General features: G+C 39.2%; 1 protein-coding gene across 16 annotated transcripts in view; it reads right to left on the bottom strand.

Moving 5' to 3' along the window:
* AKAP11 (A-kinase anchoring protein 11) overlaps nucleotides 1-24159 on the bottom strand; it is a 56429-nt gene extending 32270 nt beyond the window's left edge. For 15 of the 16 annotated variants that reach the window (XR_012671628.1, XR_012671590.1, XR_012671592.1 and 12 more), the window contains exons 1-7: nucleotides 24037-24159; nucleotides 18561-18668; nucleotides 11845-11961; nucleotides 8066-8113; nucleotides 6449-6583; nucleotides 5179-5443; nucleotides 45-4710 (exon numbers count right to left, since the gene is read on the bottom strand). Coding sequence is in view for 5 of the 16 variants with exons in the window: in XM_075139355.1 (XP_074995456.1) it covers nucleotides 45-4710; nucleotides 5179-5443; nucleotides 6449-6583; nucleotides 8066-8113; nucleotides 11845-11961; nucleotides 18561-18620 (5291 nt within the window). In the remaining 11 variants the exon portion in view is untranslated. The remainder of the gene's footprint in view (nucleotides 1-44; nucleotides 4711-5178; nucleotides 5444-6448; nucleotides 6584-8065; nucleotides 8114-11844; nucleotides 11962-18560; nucleotides 18669-24036) is intronic. The other variant, XR_012671653.1, reaches the window with a different exon arrangement.
* Nucleotides 24160-24711: the final 552 nt, after the last annotated feature.

Genomic DNA, 24711 nt, shown 5'->3' with positions numbered 1-24711 from the left:
TTTTCTGGTACAGAATGCAACAAATAACAAAAAATTAGTATTACCTTATGTTAACTGCCTGACCAATATTAGTCATAGCTGATGTCATTATTTCAGTAGTAAGGCTTTCAGCAAAACTGACTCCATCTTGTCCAATACCACTGTCAGCTGTCAGACTTGTGTAACTCAGCTCTCCTTCTGCTTTCTCTACAGCCGCAGTAGCCCCCTTGTCAGAAAATACTGTCTTCTGTTCTACATCAACATGAATTTTAGGAATATCAAGCTGAAACACTCTTGATTTTTGACAGGCACCACCTAGTCCAGAATGAAGAAAATGCTTCACTGGAATGGAGGATTCTTGCGCGGGTAGGTGATGAGGCGTACTTTCTGTACAGTACCGATGTTCCTTCACACTGCAGCATCTACAGACAGTTCCAGAAAAAGGAGACAGTTTCTCAGTATATGAGAGCCTATCCCCATTTTTTCTGTTTTCAGCCACATGGAGAACAGCCGACTCTAAACTCATTTCTAGAGTATCATCTGCTACTTTCTTAGCATATTGTTCTATAGCTTGAATTATGCCTTCACTGTAGCCATTTTCATTTAAACTGCCTGTACTATGATACAGTTTATGATCTGGGGAGAAAGGAAGAAATGTCCTAGAAAATCTTGTTTTAATAAGATCCCCTGTGACTTCATCAAATTCAGTCTTTTTATATAGACAGGAATCTGTTAGAGACTTTGGCAAACATGCTCCCGACATTTTCAATTTCTTCCTGACATCACAAGTGATACTGTGAGCAAGGGATTCTGAAAAATGTTGTAACAACTCTGTGCATTCTGTTCTCTGTGTGCCAGCATTCCTTTCATACGCTTGGTCTTCACAGCGATGAATGCTACTTTTCACTTGCTGTACTGCATCTTTATTCACTGCTTTGATCAGCTCCAGCTTACTATTTACCTGTGCATGTTGCCCAGGAAATGTCTTTCTGTTGCATCTCAATTTGTTTTTTCTAGCAGCTTGCTGTAAGCCTGATTTGATAGACTTGTAAGCAAGTCTGCTAGCATACTGATCCATTAACAGTTCAGCATTACCACCTTCTCTTTTCAAAACTCGAATAACGTGATCTGCGTATTCGTCAGTCACACTTTCACAGCTTGGGTATTTGGAAGTCAAACCTGTCATGCCTGAACCTTGTGGTAAAGAAAGTACAGCTGAATCTCTCTCCCCCAGCCACTGGTCCCGCACTGGACCGCGCTGTTCTTTTGAACTATAATCTTTATCGCCTTTTCTCAGATAAAGGCAATCCACCTGACAGTTAACCCGCTTCAACCTCAACAGTTTACAATGCCTTGATTTCACTATTTTCTTGGCCTCATTGATGACTTTTCCTGCCATATCACCCGCATAATTCCATAAAGAATTGCATGTCTCTTCTGGAATATTTATAAATGCAGTATATCCACATCTTTTGTTTTGCATACCTAACTGAACCTGTCTATCAGCTTCTCTTTCGTTTGTTTTACCATCTAAATGGGAAGCAGCCATTTCAGTCGCTATTGAAATTATATGGCTAGCTAAGCAATCTGCATACTGAATTGTTTTTTCTGAACGCTCCTCTTTCTCAAGGGGCATTTCAGAATGATCTTCATCTTCACTACTTTCCACTTCTTCAGAAAGCGACCGCATGAGTTTCAGCATAAATTCCTCATTTTCCAAAGAGTCATGTTCAGTTTCAGGGAAACCAGTAACGGATGGATTGTATGGTGTAGAAGGGGGTGTTGCAGGTGCAAATTCCTTTGCCAATTCTCCCTTGAGTTTCTTAGATACTTTTCTTAGGTTTCTTTCAGAACTACCTTGACACGGTACTAAAGGAGTTGGTGGGGGTGTATCAGGCATTACACAGCTATTTCCATCTTTGAGACCTGATTTATCTTCCATCTGCAAAGCATCTTCACTGCCAAACATCACTGAAGAAAAGCTATTTGCATGCAGAAAACAATCAGCCTGCCTGTAAGTCAAAGGTCCTGATGATGGTTTCTGAGTATCGTATTTTTTTGAGGACTTGTTTAAGTACGTTATCGAGCAGCTTCCTGTGCCAGTAAAGTCCTCTAGAACATGCCTAGCAAAAGTCACAGTGGAACAAGGCGGTGGTGATTTTGACGAAAACCTGTGCCCTTTCTGTTCCCGCCAACAGTCTTTAGATTCTGAAAAACACTGAACAGAATGAGTTGGAGTAAGAAGAAATTTACATGGATTATTCAAAGGCATCTGTTGTTGTTCCACAATTATAGAAACATTACTTTGCTTCTCAGCCTCTTGCTTCTTTGTCACACATTGTTCTTTTCTACCGATACCTGTGAAAGTCTGTGAGCTCACATTACATGCTAAATTCTCACTAGTGTGGCATAACACAGTTTTACTTTCATCCACACCCTGTTTAATGACATACTTGGCCAAGTGATCTGCGAACATATTCTTGGGGAAATCTTCACCAATACATTGCACATAAGGTTTTTTATCTATTATTTTTCTTGTTAAAAAATCTGTACACTCTTCTACTGCTTTTGTTACTCTAGATGAGGTTATGGCTTCATAAGCTTCATTTACTATCATATCTACCATAGTTCCAGAGAAAGTATTAATGCCTTTTGACCCACTTGTTAATTCTGAATTATTGTTCATTCCAGATCTGTTATTTGTTTGTGTGGTATTGTTTTGGTTATGTACGAGTGGTGGAGTATTTTCAGTACTTTGACTGTGATCTGAAGTTAGGTATATATTTCTGAAAGAAGCGACTTCCTCCTCTCTCTTTCTGCTTGTGAAAAATGGATGAGTGGAATCTTTGTATATTTTCATATTTTCATCAGAATTCGGAGCAGTGGATACTTTTGCTTTATAAGCATCAGAGGAAACCTGATGTTGACAAAGAGCTCTTCCAGCTAAGGGCACAGATATTGAACTTACAACACCAGAGGTGCAAAATAGAGCTTGCTGTACTGTATATTCCTTCTTGGAATCTTGGATTGGCTTCAGTGCTACCCTATCATTAAAATTAGGAAAAACTGTGGAAGTCCGTGTTGACTCTAACATACTTTCTGCGCTCACATATTTAATGTTGTCCATGGAAACACTAATGGCTGCTTGTGTTGTGAAGGTCACATCAACCTGAGATAGTTCAATAAAAGCCTCCTGAATGACAGATTCAGACAAATCTCTGGCATAGGATCTTACCACTTTGTCTTCATAATCAAATGATGAAGGCTGTGCAGCTGTAGGTGTCGATGGATACGAAAACTGGCATACTTCCATGATTCCTTCAAACACAAGTTCTTCAGCAAGGTCTGCCGCAAACCGTGCAACAGTGTTGGTAAATATTTGTTTCTTTACGTGCCGCAGTTCTTTCAAAGCACCAGTTATAGCTTCACTCACCAAAAAGCTTGCTATCCCATTAATGGCACGCTCCTTCAGGGAGACTGCTCTACGTCTTCCAATCTCATAAAAAGCCATTTGAAAGACCGAAGAAGTTAACCTAGCAGCCAAATGACAAAGTGCATTGGTACATGAAGAAACACCTTTTTGCAGGTCTTTAAATGCACTGCCAAAACTTTTTTCAACTAATTCAGTTGCAAATTTTTGAATGCTATCTCTAATCATTAATGACTTATGTTTAGATTTTGCTTGTTTATCTGGCTCCTTACCAGTTTTCATTTTGAGATCTGCAGCTTCACCTTTTTTCTCTTTCAAAGCAATCCCTTTGTGTTTCGAATAATTTCCTGGACATACTTGTTCTGATGAGGACTCAGAATGAAAAACAGAACCCAGTATTTCAAATGAAACACTATCAGCGTATGCTGAATAACTACTATAAACTGCATCATGGCGATTCTGACCTGTCCCATCTCCACCAAGATTAATTCGACATAAACATTCAGAAGAACCACAGCTCCCTAGTGGACTGAAAGCCGATGATCTAATAGGGCTGAACAAGCCTCCGTTCTCTTCCCCTGATGTTTTAACTGGGCGAGGGGAATCCGGGACATCAAAGACGCTGCTATATGGTGATTCTGGTTTACGAGGTGTTGGTTTCATTACGTTGGCTGGGAGAGTGGGACGATCAAACTTGAATTTCTGAGGATTCATTGTAATGCTTGCAGAAGACAATTGTTCAAGTGCAGTCCTCCTTTTCTGGGAGGGATTCCCTAAGATGGGATCCCTAATAACCTTGCAAGAGTTTTCCAAGGCTTGTTCCAGCTCATCGAACTGATCAAAACTATCAAAAAATTCACTTACTTCTGAGTCTGAATCCTCTATACCATCTTTCACTACTGGAATTTTTGGCAGCTGAAGTTTTGCCTTCAAGCTTTTTTGATACCCTTCTTCATCTAAGAAGATGATGGGGCTTGGGCTGGAGCAATCTGACTCAGAGGATTCAGCTGGAGAGGAGGAAAACAATGTTTTACATAAAAAATTAACACCTTGATCAGAAGGATTATATGGCTTATAGAAACTCCTTTGTATCCAAGGATCAGAAATTGAGGTTGTAACTGAATTTTTTACTGACGACAGTTCCTTAAGTCCCAAAATATCAATCAAAGTAGAAGATCTGGCAGATGACTTTCGACGTGCAGAACCCACAAGGATCTTTGAGTCAACAGCTTCTAAACATTGAGCAGGGATGGTCTGTGAAGCAGCATCTCGATGGTTTCGAGAAGTAAAGCTGCATGCACCTGGGGGGGGGGAAAAAAAAAAAGAAGAAAAAAGACTGCTTCAAAACCAAGAATTTTCACAGAACTACAGAAAACTGGGGACAGATTTTGATGGCAATTGCTGCGCTTGTTATTGTTGCAAAATGCTAGCTGATCTTTCACGATTAAAGCAATCTTCCCTTTTTTTCAAATCCTATTATACTAAACTAATCACTGACAAATTCATGTATTTTTTTTAGCACACAAAGTAGAACAAGATTCTATCTGATCTGCATCTGACACTGAGATTAGAATCTTTGGTTTATGAGTTGATAAACTGTTGTGAAAAGAACAGCAAAAAAATTAAGTTTTCAATTGCATAATACCCCTTTACAAAATACGATTCATGTAAAAAAATTACTATTTATTTACATTTACTTTCTCAGGAAATCCCAACAGCCTAAATTTCAAATAACAATTTCTACAAGTCAACAGCATGCAAGAACTTACCAGCACTTTGTATTTTTGAAGGGTCATCTTCATCTAAGTGTTCGAAAGCAGTGACAAAATCATCCTCAATTGAAGAAACTGACTGGTTAGTGTCATCGTCTTCTCCATGGGATGTCTCTGTTTGATGTTTTTGCAATGAGTTTATTTCCACTGCATATCTTATGCCTGTAGTATACTTGCTCAGCAACGTAAATATATAATCAGCTTTGATCCTTGGGAATGAAGGAGACAGTCTCATCACACAAAACACTTCAGGAAGGTGATTCTTGAAAAAGAGAGAGCAACAAGAAAACAAACATAACCTTGGAATTATTTCAACTGTCAGGAGTAACAAGGGATTCCTTCAATGCATTTTTATGAACAGTAAACAATTTACAAATATTTTAAAGATAAGAAAATAAATAGAACAGTTTGTGTAGAGTGATAGTTAAAATCACTAATTTTCGTAACTACTGCATTCTGAATAAATCATTGCAATAAAACAAACAAAAGGTCGTGTAATACAACCCTGATAATATGTACTCAAGAATCTATTAATTAAAGAATACATGCTAAAAATCTGTAGATTAAGACAGTATTTCAAAATATGTTTATGCTGAATAGTACTTCAGTTTATAGGATATTTGTTTCTTCAAGGCATTTTTTACCTTAAATGCAACATAATTAAATTTAACATGCATGATTAGACAATATGGCTTTAAGAAGCTTGCTTTAACAACATTTATAATTGGAAATAATATAATTAAAAACATAATAATAATATCGGAAATAATATTGGAAATAAAAATAATGGAAAATATATAACTAATAACGTTTATAATTATAAATATTTTTTTAATAAGAAAAGAGCCCACTGAGTTGTATGAACACCTGACATTCTCATAATTTTTGGCACCTCTGTTTCAAGAAGAAAAGTCTGCTGAGGATCAAAGCTATATCTGAGCAAACCAGAGATAGGTAATTTCACAAGTTTCATCTTCCTTCCAAATTGGCAGTGAAAGGGACCATAGTCTAGCAGAAACATGGGATCAGCACCATAATTAAATATTTGTTCAATATTTTCTGTTAATAAGACAGCACTTGAAAGCATCAAGTTTATTTTGAGATTTTTCTAACATTCATTTTAAAGAAACTGCAGAAATATAACAACATTAATACTACTGTGGCTAAGATGGCCCAAAAACACAGGCAAGACAAGGTGTGGTATGACTCTGAGGCCAAATAAAATGCTACTGTAATTAACACATGCAAGAATATATAAAATGTTTACCTGATGTTTCATGACATAAGGTTTTGCCAAGGTTTTCTTTACATCTTTTAGAAATATAATCTCATTTTCTTTTAGTTTGCACAACTGGAGCGATTTCAGAACATCTGGGAGCTCTGCAGAAACAGCTGCCAACTCCTGATTTAAATATACAAACACATTGAGAACACAAAGTGAAAAAATAACATGTAAATTATAATGGTTTTGATCTCATAGCCCCCCCTAAATAGTAACAGCTGCTAAATTTGGTAAAGCTTCTCTTTTCTCCCCTATTTCTTGCCCCATCCCCACTTATTCTCTCAAACTGTGGTGTAAAGCTCGTGTAAACAAGCTTTAATTCAGTCCACACTCATCTCCAGCTCACTGTTCTACCAAAAGAAGAAATTCCACTGTTTCTCAGAGGCCAGAAGAGGCTTAAAAGTCACAAAGTAGAATCTTCTAAGCACTGAAAAGCAGCTGCACATCCTACAAGGTATGCGACTACAAAGAGAAGACTAACTCAGTTAATAATGGTTCTCAATGGATCTCTACATGCTCTTAGTGTGCTTTATTGGAATGGTGTTTTAGCCCACTATTACTTGAACAGGGACAAGGCACTTCTTTAAGCATGATCTTGGATAACTTTTAGATTTACCTCATATAGAAAAGGCCTATGAAAGATTTATGATTTTTTTAAACAATCTAAACACTACTTATCCATATGGTACAAAGTAAGTCTCCATAAACCTATTCAGCCCAATTTTCTCTAAATTTCATATAACTCTAGACAATCAAATAGTTCTTACCCATACTTGAATGAATGTCTAGCACTATTATCATTTGATTAATTAGCAACATTAATACAATTTTGAATCCAAATGGATTGAGAGTTTCTGGTTTTCATTTTTAAACATCAGAAAACTATTACAGCAATCTCTATCTACCAAGATCTAGACAGAGTAGAAGTGTGGAGTTGCACTGTAAACATGTATGTTATGGGTTATACTGATGTGTAAATTGCACGGGAAGATTAAATCCTTAACTTTTTAAAATGGCATGGCACAACCCCAGTAGTTTGCTACACTTCCCCTTTTAAGGCAACGTTTCCTCATCTAACTCTCCAGAATAATATTTTAAGGCATAACCATAATACTGACCCCTGGTCCCCCACCAGCAATTCACCAGCAGTCAATTCAGTAAAGTTTTAGCTTTGCAGATGATAATTGCACCATATTAATAAGCACAACTCTACTAAGGAGAAGGCTACAAACCAAAATACTGATACACACACATTTTTAACAAAAACAAACGAAAACAAAACACCACACACACTCCCAAAAAACCCACACACAAAACAAATCCCCCCCACACCAATTTAAGCAAGCTATTCCAGAGCATTCCAATACAAAGACTGGCCCAGGTAATATTTTAAATACATATAAAACACTGATGATCATATTAAAATAATTATTTTTCAACCTTTCAACGATATTTAAAACTTAGGTTTTTAAATGCTCAAGGTACACATATTTCATTTCTCGAACACCAAAATTCCTCCATCTAAAAAATTATGTACTACTTAAAAGAGATCACCAGTGCTGAAGAACATTGTTTTCCAATATAGATAGATATATACTGTACCTGTAAATGAACAGTACCCATCTCTTCAGCAAAACCTATAAATGTAATCTGTAAAATAAATACATGAACATATTGAACTACAGAAAAGAACTTTTTCGTTTTCGGCAGATATTTAAGAGTTAAAAATCCAGCAAGCTTTACCATAAAGCTTCATTCAACTGCCATGAAAACCATACCTTAGGGTAGCATAGCTTGCTCAAACAGTAGCACATAGTCTTACATAAAGAATAGTACCGCTATGCTATTTGACTTGTGAAAGGTCAGATCAAACTAAAGAGCATATACAACATTTAAAACCCACTACACAGAAATTCTTCTAGTGGCCTATTGGCTGGTATACATTGAGCAACACATATAAGTGTCATTACATCTGTTAAAATAAACATGATTTTGCAAAGATTGGTGTTCATCTGTCCTTGCTTCAAGCTGGACACATATAAAACAGTTCCAGTCTGAAATCTGTCCATGCTAACTAATTGTGATGCATTTGGATACACTGAAGAGAGCATCATGTCAACAGATTATACAATTTACCAAGTAAATTGATTAGCCTAAGGCCAAAACACAACAGATTACTTAAGTCACATGTTTGCATGCAATATCCAAGTAGATAAACCCCTAAAGTACAAGAATTAAAATATTCAATCTCAAAACAAAAGGTCTTGTCAGGCTCAGGAACCTGGAATATGTCAGAAATGTCAGCTTTACCTCAGGTTTTTGTGCTTGTGGACAGGGAAGATATTTTATCACATATTCTCCCTCGCTTCTGCCTACAGGTGTCTTGTATCATTCAACACAAACAGACCAAAGAGTCAGAATTTTTTCTTACCTTCATTCTTCAGTGTCAGATCATGATCTATTTTACATCCACTATTCAAACTTTGTTTCAAACGTCAGATTTCCTCAGTTCTCATTTAGTATTTCCCTAATGACAAATCAATAGTGTATCTGCATGCTCCAAAAAAAAAATCCCAAAGCATTTATTTTCAAAACAAAGTTCTAAGAAAATAAATTTTGCTGCCATTTTGTAGATATGGAATAAAGCACAGAGATTAAATACTTCCACTGATGTTTGGACTTAAGTTTGATATGGCTTGGATTCAATTATTTGAGAGCACTATGCAATAGACTGAATTTTATGTATTGAAGTCACAGCTCACACTAAATTTGTAGCAGCTACCCCCTGTTACTGTAAGGTAGTCAGTTGGTTCTCAAGTTTAAAATCAGTAAAGAACATCACTATGTTTATAATCACTTATTATTAACTGGTTCAGCTATTTGCTTGTGCATACACAGATTCTATGAAAGGGACAAATCTAGAAAACAAAACAGCTGAAAAACAATTCTGTTTTGAACTGTATTTGAGTTTTGAATATGTTCTTTCAATGTGTGACCAAAAAAAAAACCCCAAACTTTCTTTTAAAATGAAATCATACTAAAATATTAAAAATGCTGACGTGTTTACTTCAGGGGGTCTCACACTGGGAAGCTACTATGCCCCCAGAAAAGATCTTCCTGTTTACATCCACTTATCCTTATTTCAGTTATGACAAAATTATAAATGGAACAATGCTTCGCAGTAGCATTCCAAATAGCTCCAGACAAATTACAGGTCTCCAGCACAGTATTCACTGTGTTAACTATGAAACAATCCTGTTTGAGCAACATACCCTTCAATGCCTACATCTTTTCTTCAACTCCTAAATCTTTTATCTGCACAGTATCTGCAATACACCTTTCAACTTCTACATCTTTTTATCTACAGTACCTACAATACAAACTGAATTCCTCCACAGAAGAGGTAAAATAACAAACAATTTAAAGGACTTGGAAAAAACCAAGATCTTTGCAGAACATTTTGGGAGGCTTTAGGGTTTGTTGCTGTTGGGTTTTTTTTTGGTAGGGTTTTTTTTATGGGTTTTTGCTCTTTTGTCTTCTTACGTGCCCCTTCTTCTTCCTCAAGATAATTATTCCAACCCTTTCCCTCTCCCATGGGATAACTCATTGTGCAAGATAGGGCAGTATGCAGGAGTCATAGCTTCACACAAATGAAGGCCAACCAGTCCACGTGTACACTGATGGGCCAGCAGATTGCTGTCAAAGAGACTACACCACTGCTGAGTCTGTCTATTTTTGCCTCAATGACAGCACTAATTTGGATTTCTTTATTGTGCCCAAACTCCAGTTTTCACAGAAAAATAATCCCCTTTTAAGACCTCGAACATGTCTGAAATGAGTACACCCGTCCAAAAGTTGTTGGGGAATAGGCCAGGGAGATAGAAAGGCCAACAGTCGGTAACACAAGCCTTTTCTTTAAACTAAAAATAGTGTGTGTGACACTGTATTTGAAGGTTATCATAACCCATGGGTACAGAGGAAATGAATTAAAATGGTACAGGAAACCTAAATTCTGGTTTTCATAAGTCTGAGTAATTATCTTTGCAGTCCTAATAATGTTCTTTTAACATTATTCTGCATATAGGTGTCTTTCTCTATGTTTTTGTAAGAAAAAAATACCCCTTCTGTGGCAGGATATTGACCCTCTTACATTTCAACCAGAGGGCTCTTAATTGCTTGAGCTAATAAGTTAACTAAATATAGTCAGCTATCTTTCTCCATAGGGACCATCATTACAGGCATATAAGACACGTTGTCAGCTATTTGCCAGGTATCTGCTACAAGCAAAAAAAAAAAAAGGAGGGGGGAGGCAATGTTTGAGAGGTTTCACAGATTCTAGAGCATGATCTGTCTGAACAGCTACAGACAAGCTTTTGCCCACTCCTTCACTGCTTCACTCTTCTTTCTTACCTCTAATCTGTCACACCTCTTCATCTTTCACAAATTCAGCTTCTCACCTGCTCCCCAAATGTTTCATACAGTCACAACCTCACCATCCAGCCAGTCCCAAAAAACCTGGTGTTATCCAGGCAATCCTAACTCATCTCTGCTGGTCACACAATCTGCCTCTTCCCTTCCTCCTGCTACTCCTTATCCAATTATCAGCCTTCTCTAACCACTTCCTGCATCTTTTTTGCTTCATTTCCCCCTATCTCAGCTCCTCTGCCTGGCCAGTTCAGATCACCCTCTCCTTCTAGCTCCTTGTCAGGCCTGTCAATTACTACTTAGTAGTCTTCTAAAACATTTAATACGAGATACACAGTACACGTTGCTTCTTATTTTTTTCTTTTCCCTTTGGAGAAGCTCTGTTAGTCTTGTAACTCAAATAGCTCTAGTCATTGCTCCTCACAGCTTGAGATTTACCTAGACAGTCCTGCATTCTGTCCAGGTCTACCTCTCTTCTCTCCAGACCTTGTCCAGCTTTTAGCCCATCTGTATTAATGTAAAAGAAGTCCGGATCTGCAATGTTGAGGCTTCAGCTTTTAGTGCTGAGCACAGGACAAACAAGAGCAATCCCTTTAACGGATCAAAATGTTCTGCTACTTTGTTAGGATACCATCCATATAACCTGGATCACAGGAGTGCTCACAAATCCAGTACACCCAGTTACACAATTCTTACAAAAACATCTATCTACATGTTTTGGTTTTTTTAGTTTCACAAATCCTACAAAGCAGAGAAATGACATCTTGAAATGTCACAGCTCTTTTCAAAACTACAGTGACTGAATTCAAGAATGACAATAGGGGGTACATATATTACAGCCAGTAATTTGCAGCCCTGTTCACATTTACTATCCTGCAACTTCCCATACTGCTACAACCTAAATAATTTTCTGTCATAGCCACAGAATATATATAAATGGTCAGGTTATGCCAAACCTCAATAAAATTATCTTGTTCTTCCCGATTTAGACATCCGTCTGCTGATACATTGCATAACTCTTTTCTGCTGTGTAGCAGTGACTTCATAGAGTGCAGTACAGCTTCACCAAAACCCTGAAAAACAATGAAAAAATATTAGACAAAGAAAATGTGTTTTCTCTTTTGGATACAGGGTCCCATCCATCTATCCCCTGCCCCCCATAGGTTTCCCTACTCTAAGTACTGTTTCAAGTTATTTTGTATATAAATCACCAAGTTTCAAGTTTAAATTTACTTCAGGAGATGGAATTGAAATGGGTAAGTCGTGTTCTTCAAGCAAAACTTTTATTCCAAAAGAAGTTGACCGTTCTGTATTTAGGGGGGGGAAAAAAAAGTTGAGAACATGCAAAATTTGAAAAAAGAAGCAGATGAATCCAAGAAGACATCCAAGCCCCAACTCTTCCTTGCATTAGAGCCTTTATATGGAACTTTTCCATCAGCTTTTCCTTAAAAAGGATGAAAAGCAAATTTAGCCAAGAAAAGTGATGGAGGTGGCTTCAAAAGTCAGAGAAGAAGAAAACAAACAAACAAAAAAACTACCAAGAAAATCCACACATATTCTCCTTCCCCATTCCTTAAAGAATATGAAAGAAATGTAACTTAATCCCATGTAATTACTTCTTGTAACATTTCTTTTATTTACACTTATGGTGACACGCAAGCACCCACAGATGGCTAAAAAAGGCTTAGGAATCTCAGAATTTCTTCCAGTGTAACAAAGTGCAGCAGAACAAAAGAATTATCTTCACTGGTATCTAAAGTCAAATGAAACAAGATGACAGCACAACAACAAAAACTGGTTCACACAGCTTGTAAAACAGACAACATCCTCTCACTTTTTTAGGAAGTTAGCAACCTTTTTTTTAATTTTTTATTTTAAAATTGTCATCTGTTAAGGTTAAGAAGAAAAATAAGATCACAATGTGGTTGTAAATTGTTAATCCAGTTATTTATTCTCTATATGATTGCCCTGTTAAAAATGAAGTGAGAAATCAGTGTGTCCAACTTATGACAAATTACTTCAAATTTGCATAGCTTCTTAAACAATATTAGAAGTGCTAGATAGCCAAACTGAGTCAGAGAACGTTTTGCGTTTCTGATAGTCCCACAGCAAAAACAATCTGTTTATGGTAAAAAGTGGTTTACATATTACAGTTAAGCCTCAAGAAAGATTTTTAAATTTTTTTTTCCCCTGTAGAAAAAAAATGGCATCAAGTACCACTGCGTGGGAAGCCCAATTATTATAGCACAGCCAGTGTCACCATGCTTGTGCTCATGGTGATACAAAATTAGGAAAGCATTTCTAGAATGCATAGATAAAAGCAAAATAGAAACTTCATTTCAGGATCCTTGAAATCACCAAAACATATTTCAGAATGTTAGCAAACAAGACCCAGACTACCACCTTTACAGCCAAGGCCAAGTGACATTATAGCAGTCAAAACAGTCATTTCTGTGGAAAAGTAACCGCTGAACTATTATAAAATGCATTTAAGGCAGTTATTGGGTCATACGAAATAAATTAATAAAGCATTCATCTGATTTCCACTTTCATCTATTCCTTTGTCTCCACGTTTACTTGCAATTTACCTCCACAGTTTAATAATCATGGAATCATTAAGGTTGGAAAAGACCTCTAAGATCATCGAGTCCAATCGTCAACCCAACACCACCATGCCCACTACACCATGTCCCTAAGCCTCATCTACACATTTTTTAAATACTTCCAGGGATGGTGACTCCACCACTTCCCTGGGCAGCCTGTTCCAAGGCCTGACCACTCTTTCATTGAAGAAATTTTTCCTAATGTCCAGTCTAAAACTCCCTTGGCGTAACTTGAGGCCATTTCCTCTCGTCCTATCGCTTGTTACTTGGGAGAAGAGACCAACACCCACCTCACTACAACCTCCTTTCAGGTAGTTGTAGAGCGCGATGAGGTCTCCCCTCAGCCTCCTCTTCTCCAGGCTAAACAACCCCAGTTCCCTCAGCCGCTCCTCATAAGACTTGTGCTCCAGGCCCTTCACCAGCTTCATTGCCCTTCTCTGGACATGCTCCAGCACCTCAATGTCCTTCTTGTAGTGAGGGGCCCAAAACTGAACACAGGATTCGAGGTGCAGCCTCACCAGTGCCGAGTACAGGGGCACGATCACCTCCCTACTCCTGATGGCCACGCTATTTCTTATACAGGCCAGGATGCCGTTGGCCTTCTTGCCCACCTGGGCACACTGCCGGCTCATGTTCAGCCGGCTGTCAACCAGCACCCCCAGGTCCTTTTCCTCTGGGCAGCTTTCCAGCCACTCTTCCCCAAGCCTGTAGCATTGCCTGGGGTTGTTGTGGCCGAAGTGCAGGACCCGGCACTTGGCCTTGTTGAACCTCATAATACATCTTTGTACTTTCCAAAGTATGCTGACAGTCTCTTTCTCTTCGATTCTCTAGATCTTCCAGATTTATAGGTGGCTGCAATACCAATATTGCTCAAAGATTCTCCTGCAGTAATTCCACCATTCATCTTATACAAAACTAATTTGTGAAGTCAAGCAAGCATGTTGAAATGTTTCACTTTCAACTTCTACGATAACTTAATCAGTCACAGCACTCAAAATAGTAATTAAAAAAAAAGTCATACAATGTGACCTGTTAATTTTCTGCAGACCAACAGTGATCCAGTTTGAGAAGGGCTTATCATTATTCTGTAGCAGTTAGGTTTTCTACGGCTACACGCTACTACACATACCTTATTTATAAGCAAGTATTTTTCCCTCGTTTAACATCCTGAAAGAAAAGGCAGGATGCATAACTAGAACAGGGGTATGGTATTAGGAGCTACTATAGTTGAGGTGAAGGAAAGTTCAAGGTTTTGGAGAATACAAAGTTGAAGTGGGAGAAGAAGAAAGATGCAACAATTGGAAAAATGTCCTTCAGGTCTGGAAGAACCAGCGTGCAAGACTATATGTAGGTCTGGTAGCACACTGATGGTGGCACCTCATAACTGCAGAGATAAAATAACCATATTTTAAAAAGGAGGAGGAAGGAAGTGATACGTGTTTTCAAGATCATATTAATGAATATAAGAGTTCAGAACATGGCAAGAATAAAGACATGGAAATGAACAGGCACAATACAAACATAGAGAAAAGATGTCATCTATCTTGACTTCCACAGATTATTTACACTGAAATTTTCCACTGATTATTTACACAGATTATTTACACTGAAAACCAGCAAAATACAGAGTTTACTAAAAGAGCTGTTTCTGGAAAATAAGAATTTGCCTAAATGGAGTTAGCAAAGGGTTTTTTTTGAGGATATAGTAGATGTAGGTCAGTAACCCAGCAACCAACTTCCTCAAAATTTATCTTGAGACTGAAGTCAAGCATCATCATCATTAATAAATTTAATGGGGAAAAAAAGTAAATATGTACACAAAATCTGATGATAATTCAAAGTAAGCACGTATCATCAGTTAAGAGGAAGAATAGCATATCATACAGGAAGAACTTGCTCAACATAAGAGTATTTTAAAATGCAACTGTATGAAGTACAAAGTTACGTCCTTAAAAACTAAAAGCAAGCTTTCAAATAGAATTGCGAATTCACAAGCTGGTAAATAAAAGATCTGAGTTGACTTCTTGATTGTGGTATAGCAGCGAATGGTCAATATGATACAGCACTGAAAATACCAAACATGACCCTAGTATGCATCCTTTAGTGAAAGAACTGACATCATCAGAGTCACTGAGAAGGACATCCCGTGTAATTGCACATACAGTATCATCCACATGTAAAAAGAAGATTAACAGAACAAGCACAGAAAGTAGGACTATGAAGGATAATCGCTGGAATGCAGAGGCTTTCATACAAAAGCAGACTAAAACCTTAGTTTACACAGTTTCCAGAAACTGAGGCTAACAGAGGACAGATCACCAACTGTAAAAATATCACGAGAGTGAACATCAGCAAAAGAAAAAAAACTATTTAAGGTGAAGAATAATGACATCTATGAACAAACAGGTATAAATTTGCTGTGAATAGCTTCAACCTGGAATTCATAAAATTCTTAGCTATTACAGCAGTGTGGTTCTAAAAGACTTAAGAACAGCAGTAATTGTGTTTTTTTTTAATCTCTCCTCATTAATTGTAAGACTATAGTTAATAACTTTTTCATATTCTTACCAAAATTGTGCTTGTGACAGCAAAGGACTGCACTCAATTTCAGATAAATCCTCCTATCCAACAGACAATGAAAGCAAGTTCTCTCATAAACCCAGTCTAGGAGACATGCAACTACATTAAAAACCAAAAACCAGCAAGTTCCCAAGACCATCAGCTCAGTTTAGGTAAGGACAGGAGGTCATCTTCAACAAAAGGATGTCATCTGTTTTTATAACTAGTACAACTACTTCCAATATACATGGTCATATGGGCAAAAAAACCCAAGCAATCTATACAGCTCTACTGGCTAGGCCTGTGTACTCCTTCCCCACAGAAATTCAAAAGTCACATGTCTGGCAAGAAATACTATTTCAATAGCAAGCACTAATTTCAAACTTACTAAGTCATACTAGGGGAAAAACACATAGATCCTCAAATGCGCGCAGAGCAAGACAGACCTGAACAATGAAAATCCTTGTCATGCCTCTAGCTCAAATGAGCAATTCAAAGTTTTGCATTGTCCCCTTTGCGGTCAGCAAATCAAGAAGTCATTATCTATGGATCCTTCACAGTACACTGGAGGAAATTCTACATCGGTTTCATGAACTATTTTAAACAACTGCTCTCTTAACATTTCAAACCCACAAACCTGTAAGATGCCACAATCTGTAGAGAAATCAAGTCCAGTGCTGGAAAGTCACGTTTACTCTGCTCTTAAGTACCAAAACAGCTCTTCCTGATTTCACATGCTGTAAGTTTTAAATGGACTGAACATTTTGAAGTCATTTTGTAAAAATGGAAACTTAGGCTTTAAATGTGCATACCACAACCGTGCACTGACTTTTAAGACCTACTACTGCAACAATTCCTGTTAAGTATTAGAAAGTATTACAAAGAGGACAAGAGACCGCAAGCTGTGAATCAACAGAAAATGAAACATAGTGCTATTCTGACCATCCTACTGCCTGGCTCTGTGAGAAGGAATGAAAGTTCCACACTATAATCTCAGTAGCCGCCCCTCAGGGAAACATCAAGAGGGGGCAGCCACAGATCAAAACACTGGAATCTGGCTGTATGAAAATGTAGAATTCTGCAAGACACCCGAGAAGGGTCGAATGCATGTTCCTAGAACCACACAGTCTAAAATGCTCAATGGCAATTAACAGAGCAGTTTACAGAGCTAATATTTTAGGCAACCATTAGAATCAATGAGGAATCACTGGTCACTGTCATTATTAGAAAGATGTTTCTGCAACCCAAAGGTCTAAAAAGCGAGGGGGGGTTGTTGGTTTGTTCGTTTTGTTTTGTTTTTTAAATTGAAGAGAAAAACCAAATAAAGGGCAGACTAAAAAAGCCCTCTAAAATCCAGTTTATGTTCAGGTCAAGAATGCAAAATGACTTGAAGGTATTTAAAGAACTGTTTTTGAGCTGGAGATTCCTCATAAACCAATAAAATAAAAGTTTTCATACCATGTGTCTTAAAGTGAAAGAATACCACCCATAATTACAAACTGCTTAATGTATGGCAGTTAACATTCCATATCAGGACCTGGAACAACTGATTACCTGCCTAGCAGTCCCATAATGCTCACCTTTGCCTTCAAGCAGTTTCTACAGGACCTATACCACTGACACGGTTTCCTTAAAACAACAAAATCTGCTTATGGAATAAAATAATGCAATTTTCATGTGAGAAGATACTTCCTTGCTCAGTTTCTCCTCTTAAGCATTGCACACACTTGCAAGTAAAGAATTTATTAGTAATCAGGAAAGACCTGGAAAAACACTCATCTCTATTCAACTACTTTGAGAAATATGATTGGATAAATAAATTTGTTCCTTCAGGATAAACTGCAACTTTCATTTGAGTAAATGCTTATAGAAGTTGCAAGAACTTCTCCAAACTAAAGTGACAAAATTTAAAAGAATAAATAAACACTGTTGAAAAAAACTGCTAATAACTTTCATAAGTGCTAGACATATTTTCTTTTTCACCAAAGCACTGCCTAGAAGTTCATGTAAACACAAGGATAAGCAAGTTAAGAAACCAAGATCTAAAGATAAAGATATTACAGTAAGCCCTAACATAGACTTCACAGAACAGTTTTCAATGAACACTACATATTTAGGTTTTAATTTATTACATATAAACTCGAAAAATCTGTGCTCAAAATAAAAGTTATACTCCAATAAATAAGGCAAATTTTAGCAAATAAATACATCATGATTTCATATCACCTTAAAACAAAAGGCAAAGACAAAAGGCAAAAGCATGTACCCCTTCCTTAAATTATTCTGTCTCCCAGTTCAACTATGCTAAATATGCCAAAGCATAAAGCAAAGGCAGTTTCTTTGCCTCCTTGAAGTGTCAGACAACCAAAATTCAAACATATAAAGAAAAAAAAAAAACCCACCCAGAAAACCCCAACCAAACCTACCAGTTCACTTGGTTCATTATTAGACTGTTGCGATAAAGATCGAAAAACTCTGAAATAATATTTTTTTAAAATACAGATAATTACCTTTTTCACAGATATTCTTGGTTTCATTCGATTGCCCTGAGCCCTGGCGTACATATCCATGATCTTACTAATCTGAGTATTCGATGAAAGAAGTCAGCTCAAAAATACCTACGAAAAACATTTATACTTGATTATTTCATGTCTCCCCATTCAGTTTGTTTACATTTTGAAAATGCAAGTAGGCAAAACAATAAAACAACTAAAAAGCATTTTAAAACCGAGAAAGATTAAACAGCACACCATCCATACTGATTGTCGCCTTTGAAAAAGTACTGCCTTAACGATTTTTAAAACGATGCACGAAATGTAAAACACACACCTTACAGGTAGTTCCAACATTTTTCTTTAAATAGATTTCAAGGCTGCATTGGAGAGGGGGAGGAACATCACATTAAATATTGTTTCACTATCACTGCTACTCTGGTGAAGCTTTATCACCAGATTCCTGTACTGTACAACGCACTGGAACTACCTTTCAACAATCTCGAGAGGAAAATGTACTACTTACCCATTCAACCAACTGGCCTATTTATTCTGTCAACTACAAGCACTACAAACACATGTGACTCCTGTTTAGGTTAACATGTATCAACAATCTTGTTCTCTGGCACTGCTCTAGGCAGTCCTGTCTCTGCTGGCAAAACACAGGGGACCAAAGATGCATTTACCAGCACTCTTACTTCACCAAAGTAGGTCAGAAGAGATTCTGCTCGAGTCAACTACCCTTATTGATCTTCAGTCTAATCTCAACAAGAACAAAAAAAATATAGCAATGAAATCAAAACAAGTTTTTCAAGTTTCCCTGTTTAATCAGCAGCAATGAAAAGAAACAGAATAATCTAGTTTGTTTCACTCATCTCTACATCCCACAAAACAAGCAATTAATATAGGGTATTATTAAAGACAGAAAGCATGTGCTGGGCTTTTAAGTTCTACAGCAGTTTTAATACTTCATCTTTTCCCATGGTCACACAATTTAGCCAGGAAACAGAACTCCTATACTACCCAAAATAAACCAGGTAAGGAGCAAATGCATGTAAAAATAACTGCAAAATAAAAAAGAAACACCAAGACATCAGAGTATAGGTCTCCTTTGCACAACTGACCAGCTTGGTTTCCTCAATCTCATCTCAAGCACGTATTTAATCTTTATATGGGAAAGAAATCTTTATATGGGTTTGTTCTTGAGCATATGTAATTTAAATAAGAGGACAAGTAGTGGCATCAAGTAATTGTATGCTTCATCTTCCCCCACTCCAGCACCTGTAAAAGTAAAACCTCCTCAAGAATACAATAGCAAGAGATTATTAGGTACCTCTAGTCACATTTCATCTTGATTTTTGCTTTCCTTCATGAAGGTGAACCTGCTAGAATCTTAGGAAAAAAGTTACACTTATGTAAATAAACTGCGATATTTTAATCTCTGGAGCACAGCATCTCTCTTAACTGGATGTGTGAAGTTTGGAAAATTAAGACAGTAACATGAAGCAGCTAGGTGCATGTTAGACAGATTATATATATTATATATAAATGTAATAAATACAAATAAAAAACTCAAATCATAGCAAACTTCTGTGGATGGAAGATTAAAAAACACTATGACGCTTCCGTTGAGAGTCATGTGTTTAAAAAAAAAAAAGTCATGAAACAATATCAAGCAAGAAAAAGAAACCCACCTCACTTGTCCCTACTGCTCTATCTTAAATGGCTAATCCACTCTGTTAACCTAATCATATCAGGGAAATACTCTTAGGCACATCCTTGTCCTAAGAAGAGCCATCTATGGGAAAAGCTGGTTTCTCACAGAGGGTCAGGTCAATTACTTGAGCTCTACATTTCTGGACTGATCGCTCCTTGCAGCAAAAGCCTGGCATAGCAAAATCACGGAGGTGACTATAACCACGTTGGGTACTGCAGTATTTACTCAGGTACAGTAGTCTACAGCTACACTGCCTTCAGGCAGTAGGTTAAGTATTTTCCTGTGGCATCAGCTAGCAAACTCTGGAGACCCGAGCATCAAGACAGAGCCACCTGCAGTGTCACCTACCTCATGAAACCAAGTCTTGTAAATCACAGCACAAAGACTCTGAAAGATGCTGAACAGAAACTGTACTGGTTTAACAACACACCACCATAACTATTTTGTCTTGCCTGCATCCTGTCCTTCAGTACTTGAATTATACAGGTTCTCCCCACCACCTATAGCATCTCAGCTCTCCATCATCCATTTCAGAGAAATGTGAAGAGTCCCACTTGTCCAACAATGCAACAAAACCTGAAAGTGTTCTTTTTAATATATAAAATCATTATCCATTTTCAAAAGAACAATGGTACAAGCATCTGAGAAGTACCAAAACTTTAAAACTGACTGGAAAGGAAGTGAAAGCACTGACAAACTTAACAGCCTGGAAATAGCTCGTTTCTTATGTAAATAAAACATAGCATTCAAAATTATTTTTACTTCTGCATATTGTATTTTACTATTGAATTTAATTTCCTCTTACTGTAAACTCAAAAAAAGGGGGAATAAATGGCAGAAGTATCAGCTGTAAGAGGAACGTGGCTTTTCTGTTACTGAATAACTATCAGTAAACACCCCAAAAAAAGAAAAAAATTGATCATGCGAATAACTGATAAATACCCACACTAAGTTTAACCGTCTCTACCCTTCTGGCAAGTTGGATCATCTTAGCAGTAGTCTGCTGAGGAACACCCTTCTCATCAGACCATATAATAAGCATTTAGTTAGCTTTTGCAATCTTGTTTGAATATATGTGAGGAACAAAATTAAATAATCAGCTTAAGGGAATCCAACGGGAATTTTGCCATGGATTTCATTTCTTTGTATAAATTTATTCTACGCCTAAATTTATTAAATGTCAGTCTGCACTGACAATCATTAGCTGACAGAAAGGGAAAAAAACTTATCTTTTGTCTGTAAAGTGCAAATGTGCTGAGTAAATCTCTTAAATAGCTATACGGACATATGCGTACATGTGCATACCTATGTTAAAGGCATACAAGGACATGAGGAATTTGAACCGTATAGGCAATAAATTTGAACTATATGTAATACGTTCTTATTAAATTTCCAATGAAAGATTCTAGACGATGACAACAATATATCTATGATTATGTTTCAAAAAAGTGTTTTTGCTGTAGTAGTGCTAAAAAAAAAAAGACATCTTTCTTTTAAAGAAAAAGTACTTTTTTTATCTTCAACACAGTGACCTGAAGCAGCCAAAAGAACTTTGCTGGTAATTTGCAAAAGCCAGGTTTAATCAAATACTGAGCTTTGAAAGATTCATTCCAAATATGAAATTTAAAAATACCTTAAAAACAACAATATGCACTCTTTCATAACCTTAGCAAAACAATTGCTATTGAAAACCAAATTAACTAAGCCTACACTGATAAGCAGGCAGAATAGTCTAATGGATTCTTCTCTGTTTTTCATTTCTAATGATTTATCACTTTCACTAATTGGGTTGGCAGTCTTGAAAAAGTGCATTTATAAAATGACAAGTTGTCTTGACCACAGCTGCATTCACACAAAGAAAAGGGGGGGGACTTTGGGGGATGGGGGGCGAATACATCATTGTTGGTCAGCATTAATGACAGTTACGAAAGGTTGGATCTTCTTTTTCTTGTTTGGTTCTAATTGTTTTACATTGTATTTTTGTCACGTAGAAGCATGACATGAACACCAAGCTTCACCAATTTCAAAAGAATCCTTCATTTTCTCTGCCTAGATCATCGCTAAGAATCATGGCCCTCGCCTGCCCCTCAGTCCTAGGCCTGGATTCTCAAATACCTTCTGGGGAAAAAAAATCACTCGAGGTACCAGAAATATCCATTAGTCTAGATTTTGTGGTTTGTGCAATTAACTTTAAGTTTCTATACTTCATTCGATTGTGTATTTCATACATAACACAACTAAACCAATTATTTTCTAAGCAGTAGCATTTTCTCGAGCGATCTTATTTCCCCTTAGAGAAAACTTCACCAGAGAATACCTTGTTTAGGAGGTACTTTGGGGAGCGGAGGGGTTGTTTTTGGGTTTTTTTTAGATAAAATCATGCCAAACGATTAACAGAAAGAGGGAATAATCTAATCTATTTTATTATTTTTCCACATTGAGTAAGACTTTCCACCGCTATACTTCTTCAACTGCCAACAGATTTTAAAGAATCCCTGAAGGATAAGAAATTACAAGGCATCAACCAAGATGGCACAATTCAATTACCATGCCTCAAAAAAATCACCTTGCCTGCAGACTAAGAAATTTCCCCAGACAAACGGGACCAACGTTACTTAAAAACACTTAATTTCTCAATAATTAATTAAATATTGGTAGTACCTATTACTAAAGGCTAATTGTACAATTCTGGAATAATCTTGCAAGTACAAAGCAATGTAAGCTCTTCCCAACTGTTATATGGATAAATTAAGTGCGTTGTGTTACCATTGATTTTAGTACCACTGATCTTTCCCAGATACAACAGAACTTTTTTTTTCTCCCTATCTCACTCTGGTAATATCTCAGGGCTTCAATAAGAAGGCTATAATACCGGATCTACAGTTCATAACTTCCCCCCCTCCCGCCTTTTGGATACTGGGGGAAACCAGAGAAAGGTACTTCAAAAAGTCGTAATAAAGCAAGCCCGTCAAAAGAGTCAAGAAAGTAAACGAGCAATTCTCGTTGTTCCTCCTCCCTTCAGGGAGGAAAGGAATTGGGAGGAGGACGTGAGGAGGGAGGGGGAGGAGACCCTTTTAAAAAGCGAAATGTTGAGAACAGGGTGAACTTATTTAACCCGTGCGCATCCACCACAAGCCAACCAATGCAGGAGACAACGCGAACTTGTTTAGCCTCCGTGCATCAACCACAGCAGCACAAGCACGAGTCGGTCTCCAGCAGAGAGGCCCCAGCCGAGGGGGTCACCAGACTTCCCCCCGCGGCGCTCCACCGGCAGGCCTTCGGCGCAGCCGCAGCGCCTACGGAGGGGCACTCCAGGAAGGAAGGAGGGATGCTGCGAGCACAGCCCCCGCTCCGCGGGTGTCGGGGCCAAAGCGCTGCATTACCCCCCGCCCCCCGCGTCCCCCCTGCGTGCTGCGGTACGAGGGCGTCCCGCGCGGCGCGGGCGCCGACCCCCACCCCCCACCAGCGCCCTCCCCTCAGGTGTGTGCGCGCCGCCGCGGAGGGCCCGCAGGGCCCGTGAGGAGGTGCCCTGCCCCAGGCCACACGCAGCCCGCCGCGGTGGCGCCTCCTCCCCGCGGGGAAGGGCGGCGGAGGATGCTCTGCCCCTCCTCCGCCCCCCGGGAGCGGGCCACCTGTGCGAGCGGGCCCCGCCTGACAGGCCGGGAGGCTGCGCCCCGCCCGCGGCGCTGCCCCCCGCCCTGCGCGGGGAGGGAAGCGGCGGGCCCCTCGGCAGGGGCAGCGGGGCATGGTTGGGGGGGAGGAGTGGGCGCCCCGTACCTGACTGCCTCCTCAGTGCCCGGCACCCGCAGCCATTTCACCGCCAAAAGCAACGGAGCAAGCGCCCGGCCCCGGCCCCGGTGCCCCCGACACCGCCGCGGCGCAGCGCTCCGCAGCCGCCCCGCCCCGCCCCGCCCCCTCCTGCCCCGCCTCACCGGCGCGCGCCTCCGCTCTCGCGACGCTTCCCACCAACCCCACCCCCCTGCCCCACGCAGCAGGAGGCCGGAGGGCGTCACGTGGCGGCTGCCGCCGCGCCCCCATTGGCGGGGATTGGAGGCCTCCCCGGAAGCGGCCCCGGGAGGGCGGGTGGTTGCGCACATCCCCTGCTTCTGCTCGCGCCCGGTGTGGTGGTCGCGCGCGCCGTATCCGGCCGTTACGGCCGTTACTCGGCCTCTGGGGGCTCGGGGGGCGGCCCGTGTGCCGTACTCTCCTCACGGGAGCAAAACCCAGCTTGTACCTGCCTGGCCGTGAGAGGGACACCCCGAGTGTCCCTGTCAGGTCTGCCCCACTGGATCTTCCCAGGCGCTCTCACAGAGGGGGGCGTAGGCTGGGTGGAAGTGCTCCCCTGCTGCAGCACAGCCGCCGGGGAACCTCTGCAGCCAGGCCTGCTCGGTCCCATCCACAGCAGCAGTGTGGGTCGACACAGTCAGGACCAGGATCTGCTCCGCGGCAGAT

This window comes from Calonectris borealis, chromosome 1 (genome assembly GCF_964195595.1).
Source record: "Calonectris borealis chromosome 1, bCalBor7.hap1.2, whole genome shotgun sequence".
Taxonomy (NCBI): domain Eukaryota; kingdom Metazoa; phylum Chordata; class Aves; order Procellariiformes; family Procellariidae; genus Calonectris; species Calonectris borealis.
This window is presented reverse-complemented; position numbering and strand designations above follow the sequence as displayed.